This window comes from Rhinolophus hipposideros (assembly GCF_964194185.1).
Source record: "Rhinolophus hipposideros genome assembly, chromosome: 8".
Lineage (NCBI taxonomy): Eukaryota > Metazoa > Chordata > Mammalia > Chiroptera > Rhinolophidae > Rhinolophus > Rhinolophus hipposideros.
Window position 1 is genome coordinate 68,380,710 of NC_138054.1, and position 26,293 is coordinate 68,407,002.

The 26,293-nt window shown below is 41.1% G+C and overlaps 1 protein-coding gene across 19 annotated transcripts in view; it reads right to left on the reverse strand.

Moving 5' to 3' along the window:
• Window positions 1–26,293, reverse strand: part of MACF1 (microtubule actin crosslinking factor 1) — a 312,440-nt gene that overhangs the window by 179,795 nt on the left and 106,352 nt on the right. For 16 of the 19 annotated variants that reach the window (XM_081054961.1, XM_081054954.1, XM_081054959.1 and 13 more), the window contains 2 exons: window positions 14,391–14,452; window positions 2,967–3,056 (listed from right to left, as the gene is read on the reverse strand). In XM_081054961.1, coding sequence (XP_080911087.1) covers window positions 2,967–3,056; window positions 14,391–14,452 — 152 coding nt within the window. Of the gene's footprint in view, window positions 1–1,150; window positions 1,247–2,966; window positions 3,057–14,390; window positions 14,453–26,293 lie in introns of those variants that run through there. The other 3 variants (XM_081054956.1, XM_081054957.1, XM_081054950.1) reach the window with 2 other exon arrangements.

Genomic DNA, 26,293 nt, shown 5'->3' on the forward strand with positions numbered 1-26,293 from the left:
GCTCACTTTCCAGTGTTGCCTTTATTTTCCTTAAACGGGGACTAAAACATCACTCTCACTAGATTACACCCAGTTCATTTGTAAATGTCAAACTGGTACTAATTAAAGGCTGATTAAATATACTGTAGCTCTTTTGCGGGCACCTGCACAGAGGAAACCTTCCTCCAGGTTGAAACGGGCAAAAAGTCACCCAACACATAGGAAAGATAAGAGTGGAAGGCTCTCTCTGGACGCCCAACATGTCTAATCAAAACTCCCAAACTAGAATAATCTACAGTGATGTTGAGCCCTCTCTGAGCACCAGGATAAATTAAGTCAAAAGTTTTGGGAAAATCTTTTCAGCAAGCCCCTCTTCTGTCATTTCAGCTGAATTATTATGAATATGGCATATAGAATGACAGGGCCTGTGGAACTGAAGATTCTACAGCAACGGGAAGGGAGATCAATGAGGGGAAAGATGACTCTTAAAAGGATAGGGAATGGGAATGTTGCCTCATCTCTGTTTCTGGAGAAAGATCAGGGACTATAATTTAGGGCCTGCAAGCAGGAAATGCCCCTTCAGCACACACTAAGCTTTACTCCTATGTACTCGCCTCCAAAAATAGATAACCTTAAGAACATGCAGGTTAGATGTCTGTCCTCCACAGCAACTAGAGATGTTATTGACCAAGGCAGAATATCTCCATGCAGTGAGTGGTTTGCAAACAACAGGCTGTTTTGAAAACAAATGACATGGTGTGTGGTGAGAACTCAGAGGCTAAGAGGTGGAGAAAGAGTACCAGTTAGTCTGGATGAGCAATTCACTGTCATGCTGTCAAACTTTCTACAATTCTGCAATCTGGACTCAGGCAACACAGCAAGGCCACCAGAAAGCTGTGGGTCTCCATGTCACAAAGGAACTTGACACCTCCAAACACCATCATTCTTTTGTGCCAACCTTCCTCAGATGAGCAAAACAATTCCCACTTCAGGATCATCTAACAGTGTCATGAGGCACAATTAGTTTTAACCACTTTCTTTGGGATCCAAAAATCCCAGGTGGATGGGGAAGAAGGTGATTGTAACTGATCTGCTGGAGACCTAGAGAACCTCGGACTCTCTGGTGGCCCTGCAGTGCCAGCCGGGACATTGCCATCCTGGGAGGACCTACTACATCGTCATCATCTTCCTCCTCCTGCTCCTCGCTGTTTGCATGGCGCCAGGAGGGCATGCTCACCAGGCGGAGGGTCTTCAGCCCCGCTGGCTCCTTTGGCCACCAACCAAGGCAAAGACATGACAGAGTCACAGGAAATTCACAACACAAAAATGAAAAGGAAATGAATGCAACATTAAAAAAAAAAAAGATGATGGAAGTAAATATGAAAATACCCTCCCACCTCCAAAAATGCAAGAGCAGAGCAGATGGTTATATTGAACACGTCTCATGTTGAAACACATCTTCAATTCTCCATGGCCACCCACCCTCTCCGCTTTTATGAATCAACTAAGGGATAAAGTGATAATGTGAATAACCGTGAAAGACGTATTTAGATGATTTGGGGTGATACGATGACAGCCTATGAATAGCTCCATAAAAACCTGTAGGTTTTCAAAGGTTAGGAAAAGAACTTAGACTGGAGTGGCTGTAACCTGTTTTGTAAGCAATGTCACTAAAAATGTCACTTTCCAATATAAAATCACTACAAGTTCATCCAATACACCAGCCAAATTGCACAAAATATAACTTGGTGAGCAGTGGAGAATAAAGTCCAGCACAGTAGAGGTGAAATTCTGACTACTTATGAGATTTATCAATGAGGCCAGAGAAGGACTAGAATTCACCATGTGCTGCCTGTGCTAATAAAAAAGTGTCTCAATTTTAGGCCATTAAAAATTATAAAGTTAATTCTATTGCAAGGCAAAAAAGATGTGAAGCCAAAACAAAGGGCCCAGGGAAAGCCAAGCCTAATCCCAGAAGAAGCTGAATATTACTTAAGGAATAAAATCTAATGTGCCAAATTCTGTTCCTGAAACACAACAAACAATGACTAAGAATTTGCCAAAGGCAGTGAGTGGGCTGAGCTTCCCAGACTACTCAAGCTGTGCACCTCTTCCCTCGCGGATGTTTCCAGTATTCAACCTTCGACTTTTCTAAATGAAAAGTATGTTGTCTATTATGCTAGAGATAGAAGAACAGAAACTGAGCAGGATCGCCTGCTTCCATCAGGCTCAAATATATGAAACAATGGGCCCTCCAAGGGAGGTTGTTCGGATTCTGCAAACAAATCAAGTATCAGAACTGTCATCTGACACGCCATGAGGCTCACAGGGGATCTGCCCTCAGATATGTAGGTGTTGCCCACAAGCAATGCTTACGCCATTTTGGGAGGAGGCAGGTATGTTAATTGTCTAAGGAGCCCCAATGTACTGCATCCGGGCCTATGCTCAGGCCTCAACTTCAGCATTTCTCCAAATGAGTGACTCACAGAAGGGACAGAGTGAGGTGAACTGGGAAAAAATAACTCTAAACACCTGGGAGTTTAGATGTAAACTTCAGGTCCTTAGCTGAATGCAGAAAGTTAAATAATTCACCATAAATGGGAAAACAGGAAAAGTGTATATAGAAATAGACTCTACGAAGAAAAACACACATTCTAAAATCTTTAAATGTGAATCCACTATTCCTAAAATATTACTAATATCTATAGATACCTAAAGAACAAGTAAGGAGAAAACATGCAGTCATAAAAGGAATATAACTGATACCTGAAGAAATGAAAACATATGACACATCAATTTAATTAAGATAAAATGACATCATTTGGAAACTGTAAGTCTGAGTTAGAAATAAAGTCAACCTCTCTTCTACTTCTTCTTCCCACATAACAGAGCACGCAGTGATGGCCACTGCCCTAGAACTCAACAAGATGGTGATTTGCCATTAACAGGGCCACATCTGTGGGGTCACTCATAGGAGAAGAGCTCACCAGTTTGATGCCCGAGAGGACCTCCAGCAGAGAGATCAGGTTATGGCCATCCCGCAGATCTTCATAAAGATCATTGATGTGCTTGCGGACCTGTGCATGAGAATAAAACAGACTGCTTTTTATTTGATCTTGAATTATTTTATTAGCTACACAAGAATCTCTGGTTCTAAGTAAACACAAATTTAAAAATTTGAAACTGGGAACAATAAAATTCAGGAATTTTCAGTTTGGAGAACAACACATGAAATGGTAACATTTACCAGAAGTATATGTGTTTTTAAAATTGAAGCCAGATCTATTACATACTCTAGTCAACCCTGAACAACATTCTAGAAAGTTTGGACAAGGCGATGGGGAGTCTTATCATCCTGAAACATCTCAGGATTCTTATGGACCACAATGGGATACGATGGCCAATGACAGACAGACGAGGCTAGCCAGAGTTAGAAAAGCCTTCCAGAATGCTACAAAGGAAGCATCAATGCTAGGCACCCAGTGTTTCACAGGGTATACATATAATTTAACCCCTCTTTTACCAAATAGTTCTAATAGTGAATTTGAGGGAAAAGTAATTCCAATTTTATAACTGAAACTATGGAAAAACAAATCTCACTTTGGAAAAACGTGTGGTTAAAGTCAAACACTGTGCTAAATGCTTTACATGTCATCTCATCTATCCCTCACATATGTAAGGAAGATTTTATTATTATTCCTATTTCACATGTGAGGAAACGAGACACAAAGAGGTTAGGTAACTTGCTCAAGGTCACAAGAGGAAAAACTAGCCTCAGTTTGGTCTTTTGGGTTTTAGTCTTTGCCATTAACTACTATGCTTTGTAATCAACCATAATCTCATTTTATCCATTGAATCTAAATAACTGCCCTGTGAGGTTTATTTATTACCCATATTCCATAGGAGAAACTGAGGAGACCGAGGCTCTGAGATAGTCAGGTCCCATACAGCTCTGGTAAATTGCAGTAGGTCTTGTGACTCCTTCCAAATCTAGTGATAACTTCATTGAGTGACACTCCCAACACAGAATCAGAAGATTAGTGGAAATTATAAGAAAGAAGATTCGTTTTCAACAAATAATTTTCTAGACAATAAAAAGGGCTATACTCAGAAGTATAATAGTAAATTTCTAGTCACCGGAATTTTTCAAGCAGAGTTTGGGATATTGGGATTTCTACATTTGCATGGAAAACTGAACTAGTCTTTTCCAATTTTAATATTCTAGCATTTAAAATAGAAAGGGAGGGAGTGGCCCATTGGCTCAGTTGGTTAGAGTGTGGTGCTGATAACACCATGGTTGCAGGTTCAATTCCAGCATGGGCTAGTGTGAACTGCACCCTCCTTTAAATGAATGAATGAATGAATGAATGAATGAATGAATGAATGAATAAATAAATAAATAAAATAGAAAGGGAATCAGAATAAAGACTGGAAATATCTGGGAAGAATTCCTGAAAGAGAAAGGACTTGAAGCATTACAAAATGTTTTGACAGAAGATGGGAAAACCACAGAAGGTAGAGAGGTGGAAATACGCAAAGTATGGATGTTTGTATGTGTATGTGTTAAGGAATAAGAAGGTGATGGATAATGTACCAAAATTAATTCAAAATGGATCAAAGACTTAAGCATAAGACCTGACACAATAAACTGCATTGAAGAAAACATAGGTACTAAACTTATGGACCTTGGGTTCAAAGAGCATTTTATGAATTTGACTCCAAAGGCAATGGAAGTAAAAACTAAAATAAACAAATGGGATTATATGAAACTGAAAAGCTTCTGCACAGCAAAAGAAACTATTGACAAAATAATGAGGCAACCAACTGAATGGGAGAAGATTTTCGCAAACAGTTCCTCTGATAAGGGGCTAATATCCAAAATATACAAGGAACTCATGAAACTCAACAACAAAAAAACAAACAACCCAATTGAAAAATGGACAGAGGACCTGAAGAGACATTTCTCCAAAGAGGATATACAAATGGCAAATAGACATATGAAAAAATGCTCAACATCGCTAATCATCAGAGAAATGCAAATGAAAACCACAATGAGATATCACCTCACCCCAGTCAGAATGGCTTTCATCAACAAAACAAATAGTAACAAGTGTTGGAGAGGCTGTGGAGAAAAAGGAACTCTCATACACTGTTGGTGGGAATGCAGACTGGTGCAGCCGCTATGGAAGGCAGTGTGGAGGTTCCTCAAGAAATTACGAATAGAATTACCATATGACCCAGCAATCGCTCTCCTGGGTATCTACCCCAAAAATATAAAAGCATTTCTCTACAGAGACACGTGTACTCCAATGTTCATTGCAGCTTTGTTTACGGTGGCCAAGACATGGAAACAACCAAAATGTCCTTCGATAGATGAATGGATAAAGAAGTTGTGGTACATATACACAATGGAATACTATTCGGCGTTAAGGAAAGATGATATAGGAGCATTTGTGACAACATGGATGGATCTCGAGAGAATAATGCTAAGTGAAATAAGTCAGACAGAAAAAGCAGAGAACCCTATGATTTCACTGATATGTGGTATATAAACCAAAAAGAACAAGACAAACAAATGAGAAACAAAAACTCATAGACACAGACAATAATTTAGTGGTTACCAGAGGGTAAGGGGGTGGGGGGTGGGTGATGAGGGTAAAGGGGATCAAATATATGGTGATGGAAGGAGAACTGACTCTGGGTGGTGAACACACAATGGGATTTATAGACGATGTAATACAGAATTGTACACCTGAAATCTATGTAAATTTACTAACAATTGTCACCCCAATAAAATTAATTAAAAAAAAAAAAAAAAAAAAAAAAAAAAAAAAAAGAAGGTGATGGATAGATTACCCAATTAGAGAAAATGGCTCACGATGAATTGCATCAGCTTTCAAATACTGAAAGAATATTTCTTCAATTTTTTGTGCTATTCATAATGTACTCACTACACTTTTTAATCTGCAATATTTACATTTTTCTCCATCACTTTAAACCTAGATAATGAACAAAACAATATGCCCAATTCAGACTTGTAACATTTGTTGATTTCCAGCGTGTAAATACTCCCACCATGACCAATTTCAAGCTGCTAATATAATATCACTAAATGGATGTGGGGAAGAAATGTAGCACATTGTACAGTATTTTCCTCACAGAGATACAATCTACACAATTAACCTCAAGAGCATAGACAGCAATAACATGTAGTAAAATAATCATGAAGTGATGAGTTTTGGGTAGTAATACCTTTATTTTAAATAGAATGTATTTAATTGTAAATTTACATAATTTAATCTTCAATAATGTCTGTGCTTAGCAACCAACTCACAAAATTCCCTAAAATTTAAGATTTGGCTCTCCTGAGCCCATGTAAACTGGCTCCAGCACACCAGTGGCTCCAAATTTCAAGACCTCTCCCTCAAATGGGTCAAAGGTTTCCAGGTGTGGGCCTGGAACAGCTACAGTGCTGCACCACTAACAGAAATAAGCAGTCATGAGCATTGGAAAGAGAATGAATGTGATAAATTCAACTTTAAACATGGTGAATTTAAAACAGCAACAAAAGGAGCTACAAATGGAAATGTTCTTAAAGCAGCTGGAAATACCAGAATTCCATTTGGGTCAGCAGAGAACTTAGGTTTAGAAGCCATACGCGTGGAGGTGCTAGCTAGAGACATGGGAAATGCTGGGCTTTCTGGATTAGGGGCAAGAAGGAAGAGCAGAGTGCTGAGGACTGAGCCTGAGGGAATAGCCCAAATTAGAAGGCAGGAGATGGAAAAGCAATCAACAAAGGGGGTGGGGGTGGGGGTGGGCAGTGAAAGAGGTAGGCTAAAAAACAAGGAAGTGTAATCAAGGGATAATCACCAGTATCCAATGCTCCAGCACAAGGAGCTTGAGGACTATGAAAGGGTTTTTCTCATTTTCCTACAAAGAAAAGTGTTTTGTGAGAATAATTTTCTAGACAGTGGTGGAATGGAAATCAGATTATAAATGAATGGTGGGTAAAAACACAAACAAGTAAAAAACAGTCAGATAATATTAAATGCTCGGTATTAAGGATTAAGAAGAGGACAACAATGAGGAATTTGTGTTTGATAGATAAGATCTAAACATAGGGTATAAAAATTGGGAATGGGTATGCAATAATTATTTAAATAAATTATAGAAGGTTGGTGCAAAAGTAATTGCGTTTTTTTGCAATTAACTTTTAAACCGCAATTACTTTTGCACCAACCTCATAGTAGGATTGAGAACCTAGTGAGATCACGTTATCAATAGAATACTAAACACCAGAGTACTGAAAAGAAAAAGAAAAAGAAAGCACTTTGAAATGCAAAGTTAATTTCACACCAAGGCACCAATATCTCCTAAAATTTCCAGTTATGTTTTACATCTGTGAACAGCAAAATTCAACTACCTTATAAGAAATTTAGAGAATTAGCTTATTACACATCTCAGGCTTTGTCTGATTATAATAACCAAATAATAACTATGAAAACCAACAGAGAGTGATACAGATAAAGGAGGGAGAGGAGTGTGGTGAGATTTGTTTCCCTGGAGAATTTTCAACAACAGAGAACTAGAATAGTCTGTTTCTGAAGCATATTGGACACAGCTCTGCCTAGAGAAGGATAAAGAATTAGCTCACATTTACTAATGCTTCTATGTCAGAAATTTTTCAGATGCAGAAATGGGATTTGGATTAACATCCCAAGATCACCTAGCTAGTAAATGGTCAGGTCGATCAAATGTAGGTCTGCCCCATTCTAAAGTCTTTACCTCTTCTGCACATACTAGGCGGACTAAAGTTTTCTACAAATCTCTTAAGAAAAAGCCCAGTGGACTAAGCATCAGAAGTTTTAGAGGCAGTCACATGAAGCCAACCAACAGTGCTCAGGAATCATCAATATGTATGTTTCCTTCGAACAAATAATCATACTATTCTGTCAACAAAGATGAGTGAAAAACTTCAACTATCTAGGTCCTTGACTGTTTTTGCTCTCCCTGTGAAAAATCACTGTCAAAATTAGTGACTGCCTCTAACAAATACATACAAATGGCTAACAAACTCATGAAAAGATGCTCAGTATCATTACCCATATGGAAAATGTAAATCAAAACTACTACATTGAGGTAGGTACTATTGCCCATGCACTAAGGTGACTACAATCAAAAGAACAGCTAAGGGTTCGTGGGGATGTAGAAAACTGGAATCCTCACACACTGTTGACGGGAATGTAACATGATGCGGCTGCTTGGGAAAACAGGCTGATGGCTCAAAAGGCTAAACACAAGTTACCACATGACCCAGTAGTTCTGCTCCCAGTATATACCCAAAGGAACTGAAAATATGTCCAGGGGAAAAATCTTGTACATAAATGAATGTTCATAGCTGCATTCATTATTCGTAATAGCCCAAAAGTGAAAATAACCCAAAAATCTATCAATTGATAAATGGATAAACAAAACGTGGTACATCCATACAATGGAATATTATTCAGCAATAAATACTGATGTATGCTATATCATGGATGAACCTTGAAAACATTGTGCTAAGTGAAAGAAGTCAGTTACAAAGGAAAGGACCACATATTGTATGGTTCCATTCATATGAGATATTGAGAATAGGCAAATCTAGAGAGACAGGAAGTAGATTAGTGGTTGCCTAGGAATGGGGGAGCATATGAGGGAGTTACGGGTGATGACTAAAGAGTACAGGGTTTCTTTTGGGGGGGAATAAAAATATTCTAAAGTTGATTGTGATGGTTACACAACTCTGAGAATATACTAAAAGTCACTGAATTATATACTTTAAATGGGTGAATTGTATGATATGAGAATTAAATCTCAAAAATGCTATTTTGAAAAATGAATGAATGACTAAATTTTGAAAGAACAAGTCCATGCTAACCCAGACCAATCCTCCCCGATCCCCCGTGCATTAATAAACCAAGGAAAGCTCTGCTCTTCCAATTGTTTAAAGATTGGCTTTAAGTTATAAAAAACTAAACAGCTTTCCCCAATTTCTAAGTGGCTTTTTAGCAAAGTGAATAAACTGCACTAAAAAGCTTGGATCAGAATCTGAGCCCAAGGGACGTGAAAGATTACTTAACTCTAACACTGTCAGTTTACAGATGGGAAAAGTGTTGCCTAGAGAAGTTAAATAACTGGTGTAAGATCACTGAGCTGGGAAGTGTCGGATCCCTGTCTCCAGACTCTGAGTTCAGTGCTCCTTCCCTTCACAAGGCTTCCATGATGCTTGAAGGGGAGAAATGACCTATTAGCAATAATATTGAATTATAAAAGGACCCCCAGCCCCAAAAAAGGAATCAAGGATTATCATGTAGCATTCTTTGATACCTGTAGAAAACCTGATCTAGAAACACTTTCCTTTAACACTGTTAAAAGGAAACACAAGCAGCTCAATTTCCTTGATCCAAACTATGTTGAAAACCAAAAAAATGTCAGAGGAGAAAGTTTTAAAGAGAAGAGTATGTTATTTACTCTCATCTACACTTATTAAAAACTACAGGGAAAGTGAGAGTGAGCCTGGTAACTTCGAATGGATTTCTGAATTTACAGATTTCTTAACTATAAGAGGGGAAGTCCACATTGACTCAGTGGCCAAGTTTATCCTCAAGGTAAATAAAGCCTAACGCTAAAAAACAGATTATAACTGGCCTAGACTTTTCACTCAGGGAAGAACTACAAGCCTAACTGAAGTGCAGGGAAGAAGAGTGGAGGCTGTGAATCCCTGTGGGAGCAAGGAAAGTGACAGAGGGGAGCAAAGTATGAAGCTCTTTACAGATAAGATTCTATCATCTGCGTTTTGAGAGTTCCGTAAGTTCTGAGAAATCTAACCGCCGTATAGGCCAAACCCAATTAACCAAGATCCTCTGAGGATGACTAAAATCCACAAAGGACAGCTTTACTTAATAAGCAGGCACTTATGCACAGGGAGTAGAGAATCGAAGTCCGAATGAAGGCTAAAGCTTTTAGAGGAGGTTGAGATGTGCTTCGAGTGAAATCAAGATTTGAAACCCAGGTCCAGGCAAAGACAGCCAGGAAGCACCACCATATATATGGTCACACATGGGCAACAAAGGCAGCATTTCTCTCCTCAGGGTCTAACCAGCACTACTTTGTCACTCTTAAATTAAACTCCACTGCCAGTCTCCTTCTGACCTTTCCCACAGGCATGAATAAGTGAAGAGGTGTGAAAGTACACACAGTGTTTAGGGAGCAGCGAGCTGTCTCATGTGGCTACGGCGGAGGCTGCACAGGAGAAGAGTGTCTGCCTGGAATCCTTGGAGCTGTATACTACCTACCTAGGGAGCCTCAAACAGAAAGAGGAAAACGGAAAACGTTAGCAAAAATCTGCAGTTTAAAAACTTTTGCTCGTTTATCAGGAATTTTTTAATGAAAATCTGGGAAGGCCAGTGGCTTCTAGATTGAATTTGTGAATAAAAATGGAACACACTGTTCCATCTGCTAGATTAAATACTGGCCTTTCCTTTCTACCTACCAAGCTCTGAAGTCAACGGAACTCATGCTCTCAGTTCTGCCTCACCCTCTCATCCTTTCTTGAAGTTCTCTTTGGGAAGATATACTTTATTAGCTACCAGGACCTAGAGATATGGTTAAGCATAATTTAAAACTCTAGATTTTTCTTTTTGATGGTTCTGGCCCAAAAGCATAACTCTTGGGTTTACAGGCTTGTATTCTAAATTAGGTTATTTACATATTTCGGATGCTTATAGCGACAGTGTTCTCAAATATAATAATCAAGAGGAATTAATTTGCTTATTCCAAAATAAATGGACATTTTAGAATCTGAAAGATCCTGCGTCATCTAAATCTAGAATTTGAGAGGCTTGGCTATTTTGATCTTACCTCAGTCTACTTGCAACATTAATCTGGGTGTACTTGGGGAGCAAAGCAAAGGATGTTTGACTTATAAAAAACAAATCTCGATCCCTAATTCTCAGCCCAAAGTTCAAAGAATTCTAGCATGGGAGCAATGATTCTGATTAGCAGTGAATCTCTCTCTGAAATATCTCAAGACAAGAAAATGCCGTTGGAACCGTAAGCTGGAAGTCTGAGATGACAGATCGCTCTGGCTGGCCTCCAATTTCCAACAATGCTATGATGTGTTCATCTAGTTTCTCTCTCCCTGGGCCTCCTGTCATCACACAGCACTGAGGCAGAGGTCCAACAGGCAACATCAGCTACAAATGAACAGCAGGGAACCAGAGCATTCGTATTCAACTACAAAGTTCAGGGAGACACACTTGGGGCAGAATAAATTCAGTTCTTCCAACTGTCAGAGATGAGATATGAAAGCAGAGCAAGTTGGGAGCATCTTCAGTAAAATAAGTAATTTTGGTCAGAAGACTCATGATTGATCTTTAGCTCCATCCTTCCCTAGCTGTGTGATCTTGGGAAGTCACTTCATCTTTTTCATTCTCACTTTCCTTAGTTGCAAAAACTGAAAGGAGAAAATCTTGACCTCCTTCAGGGTTATTACAAGGATCAAGTCAGATGAGAATGTGCTTTGTAAGCTATAAAACACTATCCAAATATTATTTACTCAAAGCAACAAATACTTATAGGATACTTCTTGTATCCGGGTGCAGTGCTTGGTAGAGAAAATAGCACACTGACAGTCCTAGACATCAATGAGCACTCCAACAGAGGAGACGAGACCAGTGTGTGAACTCTTCAAAGTGCTATGGAATAGAGCTGAAGATGCAATGAATTTAATGGAAGGGATGGAGGTCAGCATCTCAGGAAGGCAATTCTGGACCTGAGCCTCTAAGGCTAAGTGGGTGATGGCCAAGCAGAGGCGGCCGGGTCATGCATTCTGGAGGGAGAGAAATGAATAAGCAAAGAGGTGTGAAAGTACAAGTGTTTAGGAGCAGCGGGTTGTCGCGTCTGACTACAGCACAAGCACAGGGGCGAATGCCTACAAACGAAGCTGGACAGACCGGAACCAGGCTGTGAAAGTTCTGCAGCACGGCAGAGGCAGCTGGTGCATATTGAAAGAATTAGAGGGGGACAGTTTTTTTCTCTCCTTCTTTCTTTGTCCTCACACTAAAAAAAATAAGACACAATAGCAAGTTGTAACCCAGCAGAAAGATAAATGCTACAAGTGCTCTAACAGAAGCACATAAGGAGTACAGGGAAGAGTACAAAGAAAAGGGTGGTCAATTCCACATGGGAGTCAAGAAAATATTCATTAAGGAGGTGTTAAGCTGGTGTTATGGAGGCAGAACAAACAGAGTTGGGGAAGGTATTCTGAGCGGAGGGAGCAGCATGAGCAAAGATATAGTCACAAAACAGCACGGCACATGGTTCAGCAGGAGCTTACGGTAGGGAGGGGATTTGACACTATGAACCTGCAAAGGTAGGCAGGAGCCAGGGCCAGTGCCGCAAAGGTTCAGAGCACCGATGCTAGACGTTAGGTGGCCTGAGTTCTAAAATGTCAGCTGTGCCTCTTTCTAGGGTGAGACCTTGAGCAGGTTACATAACCTCTCTAAACCTCATCGTCCTCATTGACAAAACGGGGACGTTAATAGAATCTACAGCATAAGGTCACGGAAGGATTAAACGAGATAATCCAGGTAAAGGACTTAGTACAGACTATCTGATTTACGGTAAACAATAAACCACTACTACTACTATCATTATTATAGAAAAAGTTATTAGGAGACTATCACAGTCAGGGCCAGAGATGAGGCGGCCCTGGGACTAGAGCAGAGGGAACAGGGATGGAGAAAAGGAGTCAGGTGCAACTTTTTCCATGTCGGAAGTGATTGACTGGAGTTGGTGACAAGGCAGAGATGATGGGCAAGACTGAACACAGTGCGATCCAGCTTCGGAACCGGGACAGCGAGGCACATGAGTGCAAGTACTCAGCAGCACGGGATGTGCTGAATATAGGGTATGTCGGAGTGACATCCAGATGAATGTCAAGTACACTGTGAGACACACAGAACCTCGGCTTAGGAAAGAACGCAGGAAAAGCTCTATCATTACCTGCTTAGCCTCATCTTATAGTTTGCAGTCCTCACCTGCAATCCCTCTGAAACAAGGGGCCCTCAGGAGCTATGTCTGATTTATGTAACCATTTCCGTGGCCAAAGTTTACTGAACTATAGACACCTGACCCACGGAGAAAAAGAAATCCCAACCAATCAAGGTGGTTGTATTTGTGTCTTTAAATCACGTAGCTGCAGGGTTTTGCATCACCATTCAAGGGACAGCTCAGACACAAGCAATGGAAGAAATGCAATGAAATGAATGCAGGAGACATGCAGAAAGAAATAAAACTGAGGGGCTACAAGGCCTCCTAAAAAGAGAGTAGCTGCCCGATCATGTTTAGTTTTAACAAAGCCCCAATGCACACAGACATCAGATCCTGTGAGAGCGCCTCGCATCCTTTCCTATTGTGCTGCCCTGCATTCCATGTAACCAAGCGATCCCCACGTCTAAGAAGAGACTGCCAAAGTGGAATGTAGAGAACGAAACAAGGACATGGCCGTGGTTAGGACCCTGGGGGCCATCAACGCAGAGGAGTCAGAGGAAGAAAAGCCAGTGTAAGAGTCAGGGAAAAGGCATCCACAGAGGGAAGAGGTAATTCAGGGAAAGCAGTGTCCTAGAAGCCAACATAAGAGGAAGCTTTAAGGCGTAGTCAGTCAGTCAACAGCATCAGTGCGACAGAGAAATCAAGTAAGAGGAGGATAAAACGGGACGACTGGAGTCGCCCCGGCAACTACGAGATCACTGGTGACCTTTCCCAGGGCAGTAATTATGACCCAAAAGCTTTGTCTGCAAATCTTGGCTGGCCCCTAGTCATACTGTTTATCCTGAGGTGGGTCTTCAACGTCTCTGCCTTGGCTTCTGTTTAAAAATAATAATAAAATCTTCCCCCCAACGCTAGCCATTGTGGAAGTGTTCTGTATTTTAAAGTGCATGGGGGTTAAACATATATGTACATATGAAAACATTCATTAAACTGAACATTTAAAGTTTATGCACTGGGGGGGGGACACAAAATCCCCTCTGCCTCATCCTTACATAGTAATCAGATTTAAAAAATCAAAATAAAGGGGCTTATAAAATAATTTACAAAGTGTTCTTTGAATCCCAGGAATCACCACCCCCGGGCCCCCTGAGTCCACAACCTCAGCCTTCTGAGGTAATGGCATGTATTACTGTCCTCGCCGAAAAACTGACAGTAAAGGTTTCCATGCTGTTATGACTATGCTCGTTATTTTAAAAAGTCACACGTGTCTCTCTAACAACTGGAGCACAGGGCGAGCACGCTGAGCCATCAGAGAGGGGACTGAGGAGCCGGATTACAGCAGCCAGCGGCACAGGGCAGCAGCCCCGAAGGAGTCCTACCTTCATCAGGTGCTTGTTGACCCACTTGGTGAACGTTTTCTTCTGAACGCGGTCCCGCTCATCTGTAAAGAAACAGAAGGCATTCGCTTAGTGCTACCCGGGCAACAAGTTCCCATCCCCCTGCTTTGCCCGCACCCCAGTTTCTCCAGGAGTATGGAGACAATTTCCACAGAACTGGGAGACAGTGTCTTGCTGTTAGGAAGGTTTGGCCTGCCTGAAATTCCTCCTGTCCTGACCATGTTGTCAGCCCTCAGATTAGAATAAAGTGTCTCAAAAAGCAAGTCATGGCAAAGTCTCCTTAACATCATAATTTTCTGGGGAGCAGAGTGATTCCCTGCTTCCCCTACAGCAAGCTCCAAAAAGCCAGAGTGTGAATACCAACAGAAAGGATTGAGTGGCCTTGACCTTTGGGACCCACCTCCTGCAGTGGTTAGATCTCACTCTTCACACACCCATCTGCCTGATCTGTGCTCAACTCCCTCCCTAGTACTTCCCTCCTTCCAGTTTCCTCACCAGCCATTACCAACCAGCCAAACTCTCGAAGCTGCCCGGTTTGCCCCCATTACACAGTTCCTCCCTCCCTTCCTCCTCCGAAGTCTTACAGAGCCCTCATTTCTTGGTAGGCAAACTCTCCTTCATTCTGACTGTTGTCACCTCTTTAATAGAAACATGACTTGACAACGACTGCTCCAGAAAGAACTCACTTTCTCCCACAACTGCCAATTCCCAGCGCCACTTCCAGACCCCTGATCCATCAGCTCCCCTCCTTTTCTATTTCCCTGAAGCCCGTGCCATTCCCTACACCGTCTTGTTCAAATCGTCCTCACCGTCATTCCCTGCCCGCCCTCCACCATGTGGAAAATCCACCCTAACCTAAGCTGACAACGTGGGTCACATTTATTATCTCCACGTGTATCCTCTGGCAGGATCCCCAAGTTACTTCAACACAGACTCGTATGCGGACAACGCAGCTGAGCCTGCGCGGCTCCCCTGACTTCATCTCCGATTCATATCCAGCCCCCACATCACCACATCCTGGGCCTCATTCCTTCTCCAAACATACTGTTTAGCACTTCCTATCAATCAATCTCTCACACTCCCTAAGCATTCTTAACCTCAGTCACTCCATTCTTATTTTACCCCATTTATTCAGAGCAGCTCAGAGGATCCCAGCCTGTGCTAGACAACATGGTTAAGCAATTCAAACTGCCATCACTAATGCCCCAGGGACTCTCATCCACCTAACCTCCTACTACTTTATTCACCATGACAACCTCCAAACCTAAATTATCACCACTGCTTGACTCTCCCATTTTTAATCCAAGCCAGAGAACATTTCAGAAGAAAGTGACGGAATTATGCAAATCTGGTCCTAGTAATTCACACGAATTTCAGTCAGGTTTTCTCTCCTACTGCCCAGTTCTTCCCTTCTTTCTGATTCACTCAGAGAAGTCACACAGGTGCCATCCAAACATGGAAACGCTCTCTCCGCACTTCCAGGTGAATGCGCATTTCCTCCGTTTTCTGCGTGTATAGCCATTCAGTCAGTAAGCACTCCCTCGTCTCTGCCTCTGGTCTTACCTTCATGTCCTTCCTTTCAGCCCTGAATCCTTTCCTGTTTTGCAAGGAACAATGGTCTCTTCCAACTATAGACCACAGAACTGAGAAATTAGAATAAACTTCAGAAGTTATCTAATCTAATTTCCTGATACACAAATCCCTTCAGCAACAAAGAATCCTATGTCCAGGGTTGAAAGGTCTGTCCAAATCTTGCATACATCTACAATATTCTTGAGGCCTAAAACTTAATAGAGATGTCATTACCTCATAACCCAACACATACTAATTTAATAGTCATAATCTGCTTCTTTATAAATTCAACCTACTGGCTCTCATTTGGAACTGTTAGAAGAAAAAAGAATCTAATCTGTCTTTCACTTCATCAAGTTCTGCAAGTATCTGAAACCAAGGTTTTTATTAGATTTGACCAGTCATTCAGCATCTTTTTAGATGCTGATACAGTTCTCCAACATCATCATCCTTTCCCAGCCTGGATCACCCGCAAACTGAATCAGAATCAGCTTGCAACTAGTCTCATCCAAACCACTGACACATTGCTCATACTATTTATTTTCTCTTCATAGCATGCTACTTTCTTCCTTTCCACCTCTCCAAATGCTATTTATTCTTTAAAATCCAGCTCATTCATTCACTCATTTATTCTTGGAATAAATCTTTTTTAAGGACTTGGAACAGACTGTGTTACACAAAGCCACAGTCCCTACCTTTAAAAGAAATGACAGTCTAGCAGAGAAAAGAAATAACTTCAATACAGTTTGGTAATTCCCATAACAGAGGTAAGCAGAGTGTTCAAGAACATAACAGAAGGGGTTAAGACTACCTGAGAAGGGGAGGGAAGCATGGGAAGTTAGTGAAAGTTTCCAGGAGTGGCTCTAACTAAACCTTAAAGATGAGCAGAAATTAGCCAGAAAGAGAAGGAACAAAACTACTACATGAAATTTCACCTAATGCAAATTCATGGAGAAAAGGAGCTGATGTTCAAAGAACAGCACCGTATTAAGAATGGTTGAAAGACAGGCTGTGTATTAGGTAGTGGTGACATTTAACCCTGGATAGGATGACATGGGCCGAATTATGACTTTTCACGACAAGCTAAGGAATCCAAACTTCATCGCCAAGAAACTGGTAAGGGGAAGGTCCGAGGAAGCATTGAAAAATTTTAAATAGGAGAATGACATGATCAGATTTGTGTTTGAGAAAAATTACTTTGACAGTCTTTCCTGACAACGCCAGTTCTCAACAGTCTCTTTGTTCTCCAAGTTTTTATGGTACTTACTATGCTAATCACTCCATCAGCACTTACAATTACATAGAGCTCTGAACTTTTTATACACTTATTTTTACATCACCAATAAGATCATTAACTCCACAAGGAGATCATGCTTTTCTTTTTTGTACCTCCAAGAGCTTCTAACAGCTAAAGCTTTACATAATAAAAAAAACTCTGGCCAATATACATTAGAAGACTGGCTAATAAAAGGCACAAAATGAAATCAGAACTGAGTTACCTACAGGAGTCCAACCCATATGTTAAAACCCCAACAAGTATCACCTGTGTGCTGGGACATGCAGACATGATGGGGAAACAAAAATTCTCACTCTGAAGTCACAAGTTTTCTTTCTTATTTTTCTTTGTAGAATTTCTTTTATTATAAAAGTTATATGTGCTTGCTGTAACAGGTTAACAATACATAGATGGAAAAGAAAAAGTTAACACATTTCTTTTTAAACTTATCAATATTTTAAAGAACAGGTAGAATTCATGTGATTGCTTTTTAGTCCACTGCCTTATTTCTTTTAGACCCAAAGGTACGATTAGCACAATTGAGTCTTTTTAATTTTACTATTCGTAGTTAGTCTGTTCACCTACCAAGCCCTCCCATGGAGATAATGGACTAGGGAAACCTGATGGTCAAATATCAGTCATGCTGCGAATGGCTGAACAGCTGACTTTCACTTCAGGGGAAAGAGGCCCAAGTACTTACTCTGAATATAATTGCTAAAGGCAACTCTCCAAACCTGTTAGCCTGCTAAGAGCTGAGCCATAAGTTCCTCAGAAAAGGTTTTGGAGAACGACATTGCCCCAAAGCTGGAGAATCCTTTTTTAAGATCCTATGTTGCAGACCCATCAATTACATGGAAGTTCTTTCCTGATTTAAGCATCAGGGCAAGAGGATGTTGCAGTGCCTGAAGTTTAAGATCTTAGTATTTTAGCAAGGAAAATCACTAGAGAAGGCAAAGAACAACGCAGAACTTCAGAATGCTCCAAGCAGCTCAGACTTTCACAGTTTGTGGTAAACTTAAGCTCTGGCTCCCTACACATAATTCCCTACTTTAATTCTAGGCCCAGCGCAGATCTTTCTGGAGGTAGAATTTGCAGAAAGTACCCTTAGAAAATCATAGAAAAGGTTTTTCTTTTAGATGCTTCTTCTAAGCTCAGCCCCACCAAAGGCTATAAACTGACAAAGGAGAACTCAACTGCTCACTGGGAAATTCTTAGATTGAATATACTGAGGCACAAATTAATAACTTGGGGGTTCCTTAATTAGAAGGATTTAATACTTGTTTCCAACTGTCAGACCACTGTTGGCAACCAAGCTAACAACACCTCTCCTCATTTTCTTTATTTTCATCTCACTAGCAGAGACGTCCCTCCCTGTAACCTAGGCAAGTCCTTCCATTTAAAAACTGGATCCCACTTCCTCCTCCTCCTCGGGAACCTTAATCCAACAATTATCCCTCTCTCCTGTGCCCTTGGCTTCCTGAACAAGCATGAGGACAATGCTCACTGTCTCCACTTTCTTACCTCCTACTCCCCCACGTTACCTGGCATCTAGCCCCATAAATTTAAATTTATTAAAACTGCTCTCCCCACAATCATCTAATTGCCAACCCAGAAGGCACTGCTGATCATTTCTTCACCTTCTAAACCCACTCTCCTCGAATCTGAGACTCCATTCTATGCTGGTTTTCTTCCTTCCTTTTTGGTTGTTCCTTCTCTTTTGCTCATCCTTAAGTGTTGAACTCATCCTTAGCCTTCTTTCCTTTCCATTCTGGATTACAGAGTCTTAAGCTATCCATGGACCCAAGAGTCCAGAGATGGGATTGGAGAGTGGAGATGTTGCAAACCACCTAAAATTTCATGCAAAATTTTGGGTGTTATGTACACTGTGGAATGAAAACAACAACAATATAGCTTTTTTTTTAAAAAAAGGTTAAGAATAGCTGTTTCCTTACATTCTCCCAGGATGATTTCACCTACACCCATGGTTTCAACTACAGCCTACACACTGATAACTTCTAAATCCATATCTTCAGCTAAGGACTTTATCCTAAGTACCGCTTTCATATGTCCAACTGCCTCCTAAAAATTTCATGCTTATCTCAAACTCAAAGTGTCAAAAACTGAACTCTTTCTTTCTGCTTTAATCCATCTGTTATGAATTAATGTTTGTGTCCCCCCAAAATTATACGTTGAAATCCTAACCCCCGATGTGACAGTATTAGGAGAGGAGGCCTCTGGGAGGTGATTAGGTCATGAGGCTGGAGCCCTCAGGAACGGCATCGGTGCCCTTAGGAAAGATCTCAGAGGGCTTTCTCACCCTCTTTCTACCATGTGAAGGTACAGTGAGAAGACAGCTGTCTATGAACCAGGAAGAGGGTTTTCACTAGACACTAAATCTGCAACTGCCTTGATCTGGGACTTCCAGCCTCTAGAACTGTGAGAGATAAATGCACATTATTTAAGCCCCCAGGTCTATGGTTTCATTATAGCAGCCCAACTAACACAGCCTTCTCAGTGCTGCCAGCAATCTTTCTGTCAAGACTGTTACTTACTATCCACCTGAAAATCCTTCAGGGACTCCTCTAATGTTAACAGTTAACATTTATTGAGTATCTACTTATGTGCTGAGCACCTTACATATAGCTTCTAATGCTCAACAACGCTGAAAGATAGGTATTATTTTACTGGAAAGATAAAACCCAGAGAGTTTAACTTGCCCAAGATTACAAGGTAAGTAATGAAGTCTAATTTGAACCCAGCTCTACTTGATTCCAAAGACTGACAACCTCCATTCGGGATAATATTCAAACTTTTTAGCTTGGGATCTAAGACCCATGATGATGTGATACGTGCCTGCGACTCATTACTCTCCTAAAACTCTAACTTCCAGCCTTGCTAAACCATCTCGTCTTTGTGGTGACTGTTTCATCTGCATGGCATTTAGCCCCTCCTTTCTCTGACTGCTCACTCTTCAGCACTTGACTATCACCTCCTCCAGGAGCTTTACCCATCCTTTTCATATGCTACTCTTAGCTGATCTTCCTCTTGTGCTTATTGCAAGGTATCATAATTTACTTGTCTACCTGTCCAAATCTATGAGGAGCAGACTGAGAATAGGCCAAGGGTTGGAATGAAACCTCTTCATGCCCCGCAACTGAGGCACGAAGTTCTGTGTTCTGATCCAACATATCCTACAACATAGGCCCAGGGCATCATGTATTATTTAAAAAGGAAATGAGAAAAGAGTCTTTGCTTGTTTCCCTAGTTTCTTGAGTATTTATTGGAGAACCACAGAAAAATGAAAAGTGGTTCAAGAACCCCAAGAAACACCAAGCACCTGGAAATCTAAGAATGACATACCTGAGCTGACAAGAGAAGGGAAGAGAGTCAGAAAAGCCTGTTCCTTGACCTCATGAAGTTTACAATCTAGAGGCAGAGATCAACCCATCAATAATTAACAATAACACCAAGCAAATAACATTGATATGAACTGCACAGAATCAGGCTGATAAACACAGAGTTGATTAATTCTGACAGAGGGATAGACGAGTTCGCAGAAGGCATTTGATCTAAACCTTGGATAACAAGTAAGATTTTGGCAGCCCAAAGAGGTTAAGGAATTCCAAACAGAAGAAAAAGCCTGAGGGGCAATTGGAAAACAAATTAAGTACACAAAATGTGTTTTAGGGAACGGCATAGCTATACACAATATACATTCAGCAACGTAATGAGAAAGGAAGCTAGCACGGTCATCTGAGGTCATTATCACTCCAGAGCAGTATGTAGTTAATTCAGTAATAAAAAGATACCAGCATACCATTGAAAGTCTTAACCAAAGGGTGTTTGGGAAAAGACTAATCTAGCATTGGACTGATGGCCAGACTGCAGCAGATTCTAAGAGGTAGAAGAACCAGTTAGGGGTCTACTTTAACAACCAAGAGAGAAATCTAAGGCCTTGAACTAGAGCAGAGGCAGCAGGAATGTAAAGAGGACAGCAGACCCACAGGACAATGTAAAGGCAGAAACAATAGCCCCTAACTATGGACTAGATAAGTTCAGGAAAGGAAGAAGTCAAGATAATTCTAATGTTTGTAGTCAAAGCAACTGGGAGGAGGTACTACCTTGAGATAAGGAAAATAAAAGGAGGCAAAGATTGGGTGAGGGTAGGTTGAGTAAAGTACAAGAAAAATAATGAGGTGTTAGCAGGCCCTTCTGGCAGAGAGTTGGAAATTTAGGTCTAAAGTTCAGAAGAGCCGTCAGAACTGAGGGCACAGATTTGAAACTAACAGTTGACAGCTGAGGTTGTGGCAAGTAGAGCAGATCTTATTTCAACAAATCTTCCTAAATCATCACTTTGCCCGTATCACCCTTCTATGCAAAATCCTTCAGTGGCTCCCAAAAGATCAGAGGATCAAGTCCAACTCCTTAGTTTCCATAGACGGTTACAACCCTATGAAATTCAATTCCAGTTTGTATTCACTCTTTATTAAGTGGTTGGAGGAGCTAAAGACATGGCCTCTGACCTGAAAAAGTTTACAGTCTATCTACTCTTCCAACTTTATCTTTAGACGCCCCTGCGGGAGTCAACTACAACCATTCTGATCTCATTGTTTCCAAACTTAATTTTCACCCTTTTCCTTTCCCCCACTGGAATATTTATCTACCCTTCTCTTCTTGGCTTATCTAATTTAGAGGTTCCTTACCAAATCCATGTGAAGTCCCCCTTCTCTCTTTACACCTTTCTGGCTATGCCAACCACCTCTGGATGCCTACAGATGCCTGTGTTCTTTCAATTTACTTGGTACCCAGCACATGAAATCTATTGTTAGCTATCTTTGCATGTAAATCCCATTTCTCTGTTTGAACTTTTTGCTCTTTGGAGTCAAGAACCATGTTTTAAATTTCCTTAAATATCCAACATTTATGACAATAGTAGACACTCAAGAATACTCATTCATTTAACAAACATATGCTGAGTGCGCACTATGTGCCAAGATTATATCTATAAGGGCATTTTAAGAGGGTATTTTCAAAGTCAGACTAAGAAGTATTCTCAAATTAAAAGACGGCTTTTCAGCAGGGAGCAGGGATTTCTACTCAGATGTTGCTTCTACAATTACAGCTTTCCTAAGTTCTTCCCACATCTGGACCCGGGACACTTTACTTAATGTAAACTCAAAAAAAGGGGTGGGGGGCTGAATTGGAGATTAAGCAATTAAAATGTGCCACCAATAATGTATAATGGCACCAGTGCTATAAATGATTCCTATCCTCATAAGTATATAAGTCAACTTTGGGAGGAAAGAGTAACCCAGATACTTAATGCATTTACTCTGTGTCAGGCACTGTGCAAGACCTGTCTCATTTAAGATTTGATTTAATTCTCACAATTCTATCAAGTATGCATTATTTATCCTCATTTTATAGTTCAAATTGATGTTCAGAAAGGTTTCTTAATAATTTACCTGAAGTCACACAGGCAGTAGCAAAATTCAAATTTTAGTCTGTCGTGAACTTTGAACCACCACATTCTACTGCCGCCATGAAGGTATTAGACGGCACCACAATATACTCGTCTTATATAATGAAGGCAAGAGGAATGGTGTGCAAGCTGTACCTAGAATAGGGATTCACGAAAGGCATCTGTCACCAAGGGTTGGTGCAGACTTAAAATGTCTCAATGAGGACTGAGACTTGGGAACTTGGGGAAGTGATAATCCTAGAAACATCAATGCAAAACTAAAATTTTATGTTATTTCTTAAGAAAACCTAAACTTTATTAATAATAATTCTTTGCACCATTGAGAATACAAAACAGAAGTCAGATAAAGAAATAAGCTAGGAGTAAGCATGGTGGCAAAAGAAGAGCCACAGAGATGGAGGGAGACGCACATAAGGGAAGATAGAGGAAAGCTCAATAGTTTCTACAGTATTTAATGGAGTACCACATTCAGGAAAACGAAATGCTTCATGGACACTAAGAGATACAGAATCCTCAAAAAAAAAATCATGTTAAAGATGAAGAAATCAAAGTCAAGAGAGATTTAAGAACTTAGATAAGGTCACACAAGGCTACAACTTGGATTTCTTAGCCTCTGGTCTATGGTTCTTACCTTATAGGACACTTACCTCCCCTCTTTGAGCCTGAGATTCAACTATAAAATGAGCAGCTTGGACTAGGTCAATGGTTCCCAATACAGTGTTTCCCCGAAAATAAGCCCTAGCCAGACAATCAGCTCTAATGCATCTTTTGCAGCAAAAATTAATGTGAGACCCAGTCTTATATTATTTTATATTATATGACTTGGTCTCATATTACAGTAAAATAAGACCGGGTCTTATATTAATTTTTGCTCTGAAAAGACGCATTAGAGCTGATTGTCCGGCTAGGTCTTATTTTGGGGGAAACACGGTACCAGTCTGAAAGAGACATACCAAAATCACCTGGGGAGCTTGCACCAGGCTAAGCGCTTTAATATTATATACGCGTACTCCCCATAACGACTCTACGAGTTAGGGTCTATTTTAATCTCCTTTCCACAAATGAGGAAACCAAAGCATAGAAAGGTTAAGCAATTTTTCTATTTCATATAGCTGTTAAGAGGTAGAACGGAGCCCCATGCAGACAACTGATGCCCAAGTCTATTTTCTTAACTATTAGGTACCACTGCCTCCAGGGGATTAAACAAGGCAGGGCAAGCTGAGGGTATGTTTTTGCCCTAACACTTTCAATGAAGATTCTAGACTTCCTTACACTTACTTCTCTGATTACAGAAAAGGGGCCCTTTTATCTCCAAGCACTTTCAGATGCAGAAGATTCTTTCCTCTAGATCTCAGGGAGGAAATTTCAATGCTACTGGAAAGAAAAAAGGCTAGACTACATGGCAGTAACTGACTAAAGCTGCCCCGTCTTGTGCCCCAAACATTATTATAGTACCAGCTTTCTTTCTCAAGAAGCACTTCAATATTTGGCAGTACTGGCCTAATAGTCGGAGACAGATCAGTACCCTAGCTTTGCTTCTCCCCTCTCACATTTCTTCTGAGATCCCAGCAATTTCAATTTTAGTGAAAATCTGCCTATTTGGGGGTCACAATTTTGTTTTGCTTTGGAGACTCAGAGTAGAAAAATCAAAAGATATTAGTAGATTACCAAACTCAGATTTCACAAACCAGTCAATTTTCCAAAATAAATTAGAAACTCTAACATAAAGTTGTCAACTTTTTATTTTGCTAAATAAGGACATCTAAAAACAAACTACCATTTAATAACAATTCTTTCATAAAATAAAGGACATTTTAACATCAAAAAAGTAGAAAGGGCAATTCCAGAATAAAGGGCAGTTCTTTCAATAAGTTTTATGAAAGGCAGTCTGCATTTTCCTTATCGTTTTAGTTTACCCAGAATCAATGAATTGATGTCTCATTCCAGCACCAGTCTGTACACCCTACAATTGGAAGCTAAAGAAACCTATGGCCAAAAGGGCTAGCCCACTTACTCAACGTCACAGCACATTATTCTTTAAACTAACTCTTTTCCTTTACGAAGAGAGATCTAAGTCAAAGTCAATGACTCTTCTTCTAGCCTCCAACTCTTCTTTAGTCCCATCCCAGACCATCATCAGCCTTCTTCTCTCCTCAGAGCTGGCCGAAGACAGTGAATATAAGTGAATTAGCAATCAGGTCCAAAGAGGAAATCTAGGCCATGACTCCTCCCTGCGCCTTCCCCCACCTCCCTCCAATCTGCTCAGAGGTGGACTCCGTAAACAACCAACTTCTGCTAAAAATACACCCTGGACTTTCAGAACTATGCAGCTTAAACTTAAGAGTGGTTTCACAGACACAAGCGTGAGCATGAACTCAGTCTCTATAAAAAAAGTCCCACATCCAAAGCTTAGGCTCTTAACTGCCAGTCACTACCAGCTTAAGAAGTTCCCCAGGAAGTAGGGCAGCCCAGTCTATTGCACCGCACATTTTAACAAGCCCAGAGGTTGTAACGCCTGCAAGGTTTCAAAGCCCATGCAATCCTATGACTCAATGACAGCAAGGGCCATTTGAGAGTCTCAGGCAAGGAAAAAATTTCACATACTAACCCATACAGCACATGCGGCAAACCAGGTGGGCGTTGAACTCGTGCTCATCTTGGTAACCGGGCCACATGGCACCCCTGTGTCTGCTGACTCCACCTAAAAGGAGGGCGTCCCAAAGCACCTCCAGCTAGCGGCCTGTGCACCCTCTGTAGCTCCTCAAAAAGGCTTTGAGGTGAACAGATACCGAGAGCCAAAGGGCTGTGCAATGAAAAAAGAAAGACACAGAAGCACCGAGAAGTGGCTCCACCCATCACTTCCTACTGACCTTCTTCCCCTCTTGAGGTCAGAGAGGAAGCTCCTCCCTAGGGCACCTCCAAAAACTGGGTCCAGGTCTTCCGGCCAGTAGCATCCTATTCAAAAGCAGCACCAGCTCAGTGTTTTCAGACCAAAGCAGCATGCAGAGGCGGGAGCTTCACATGTAAAAGTCCAGCCGAGTTAGTGAGGAAGGTACAAGCTGGTCTTCGCATTACCCTCTGTTTGCAGAGCAGAAGTTGTGACCTGGTGAATCTTCCACAGCTGCAGGAGGGTTGGGGAGGTAAACCGGCTTCCTGCCAAGTCAGGAACAGGGCATCCATTGGCCAACAACCCGCTCCTCGGGCTTGCCTCTTCTCAGGCAGAAGGACATACAAAGTATTAACCAACTGGGAAGACCCCGCCATGGGAGAGGCTAGAGTGGAGCGGGCCCATACACTGTCCCTAGATGCCAAAGAGAGCTTCATTTCCCCACATTTACAGCTTCCCAACGGGAAGAGTCACAGTCCCTCCCCAATGAGTCCACCTACTTTACAGAGCAGCCCCAGCCCCAGGCAGCTTCTCAGGTAGATGAGCACAGCAGATTTCATCCACTTCAAAAACACCATTTGCTGGCTGTTCCATTCTGTCCCCTCCTCCAGCCAGGAATGGATCCCAAAGCCCCTTCCTCTTCCCAGACCCGTGGGCTCTGCCTGCGC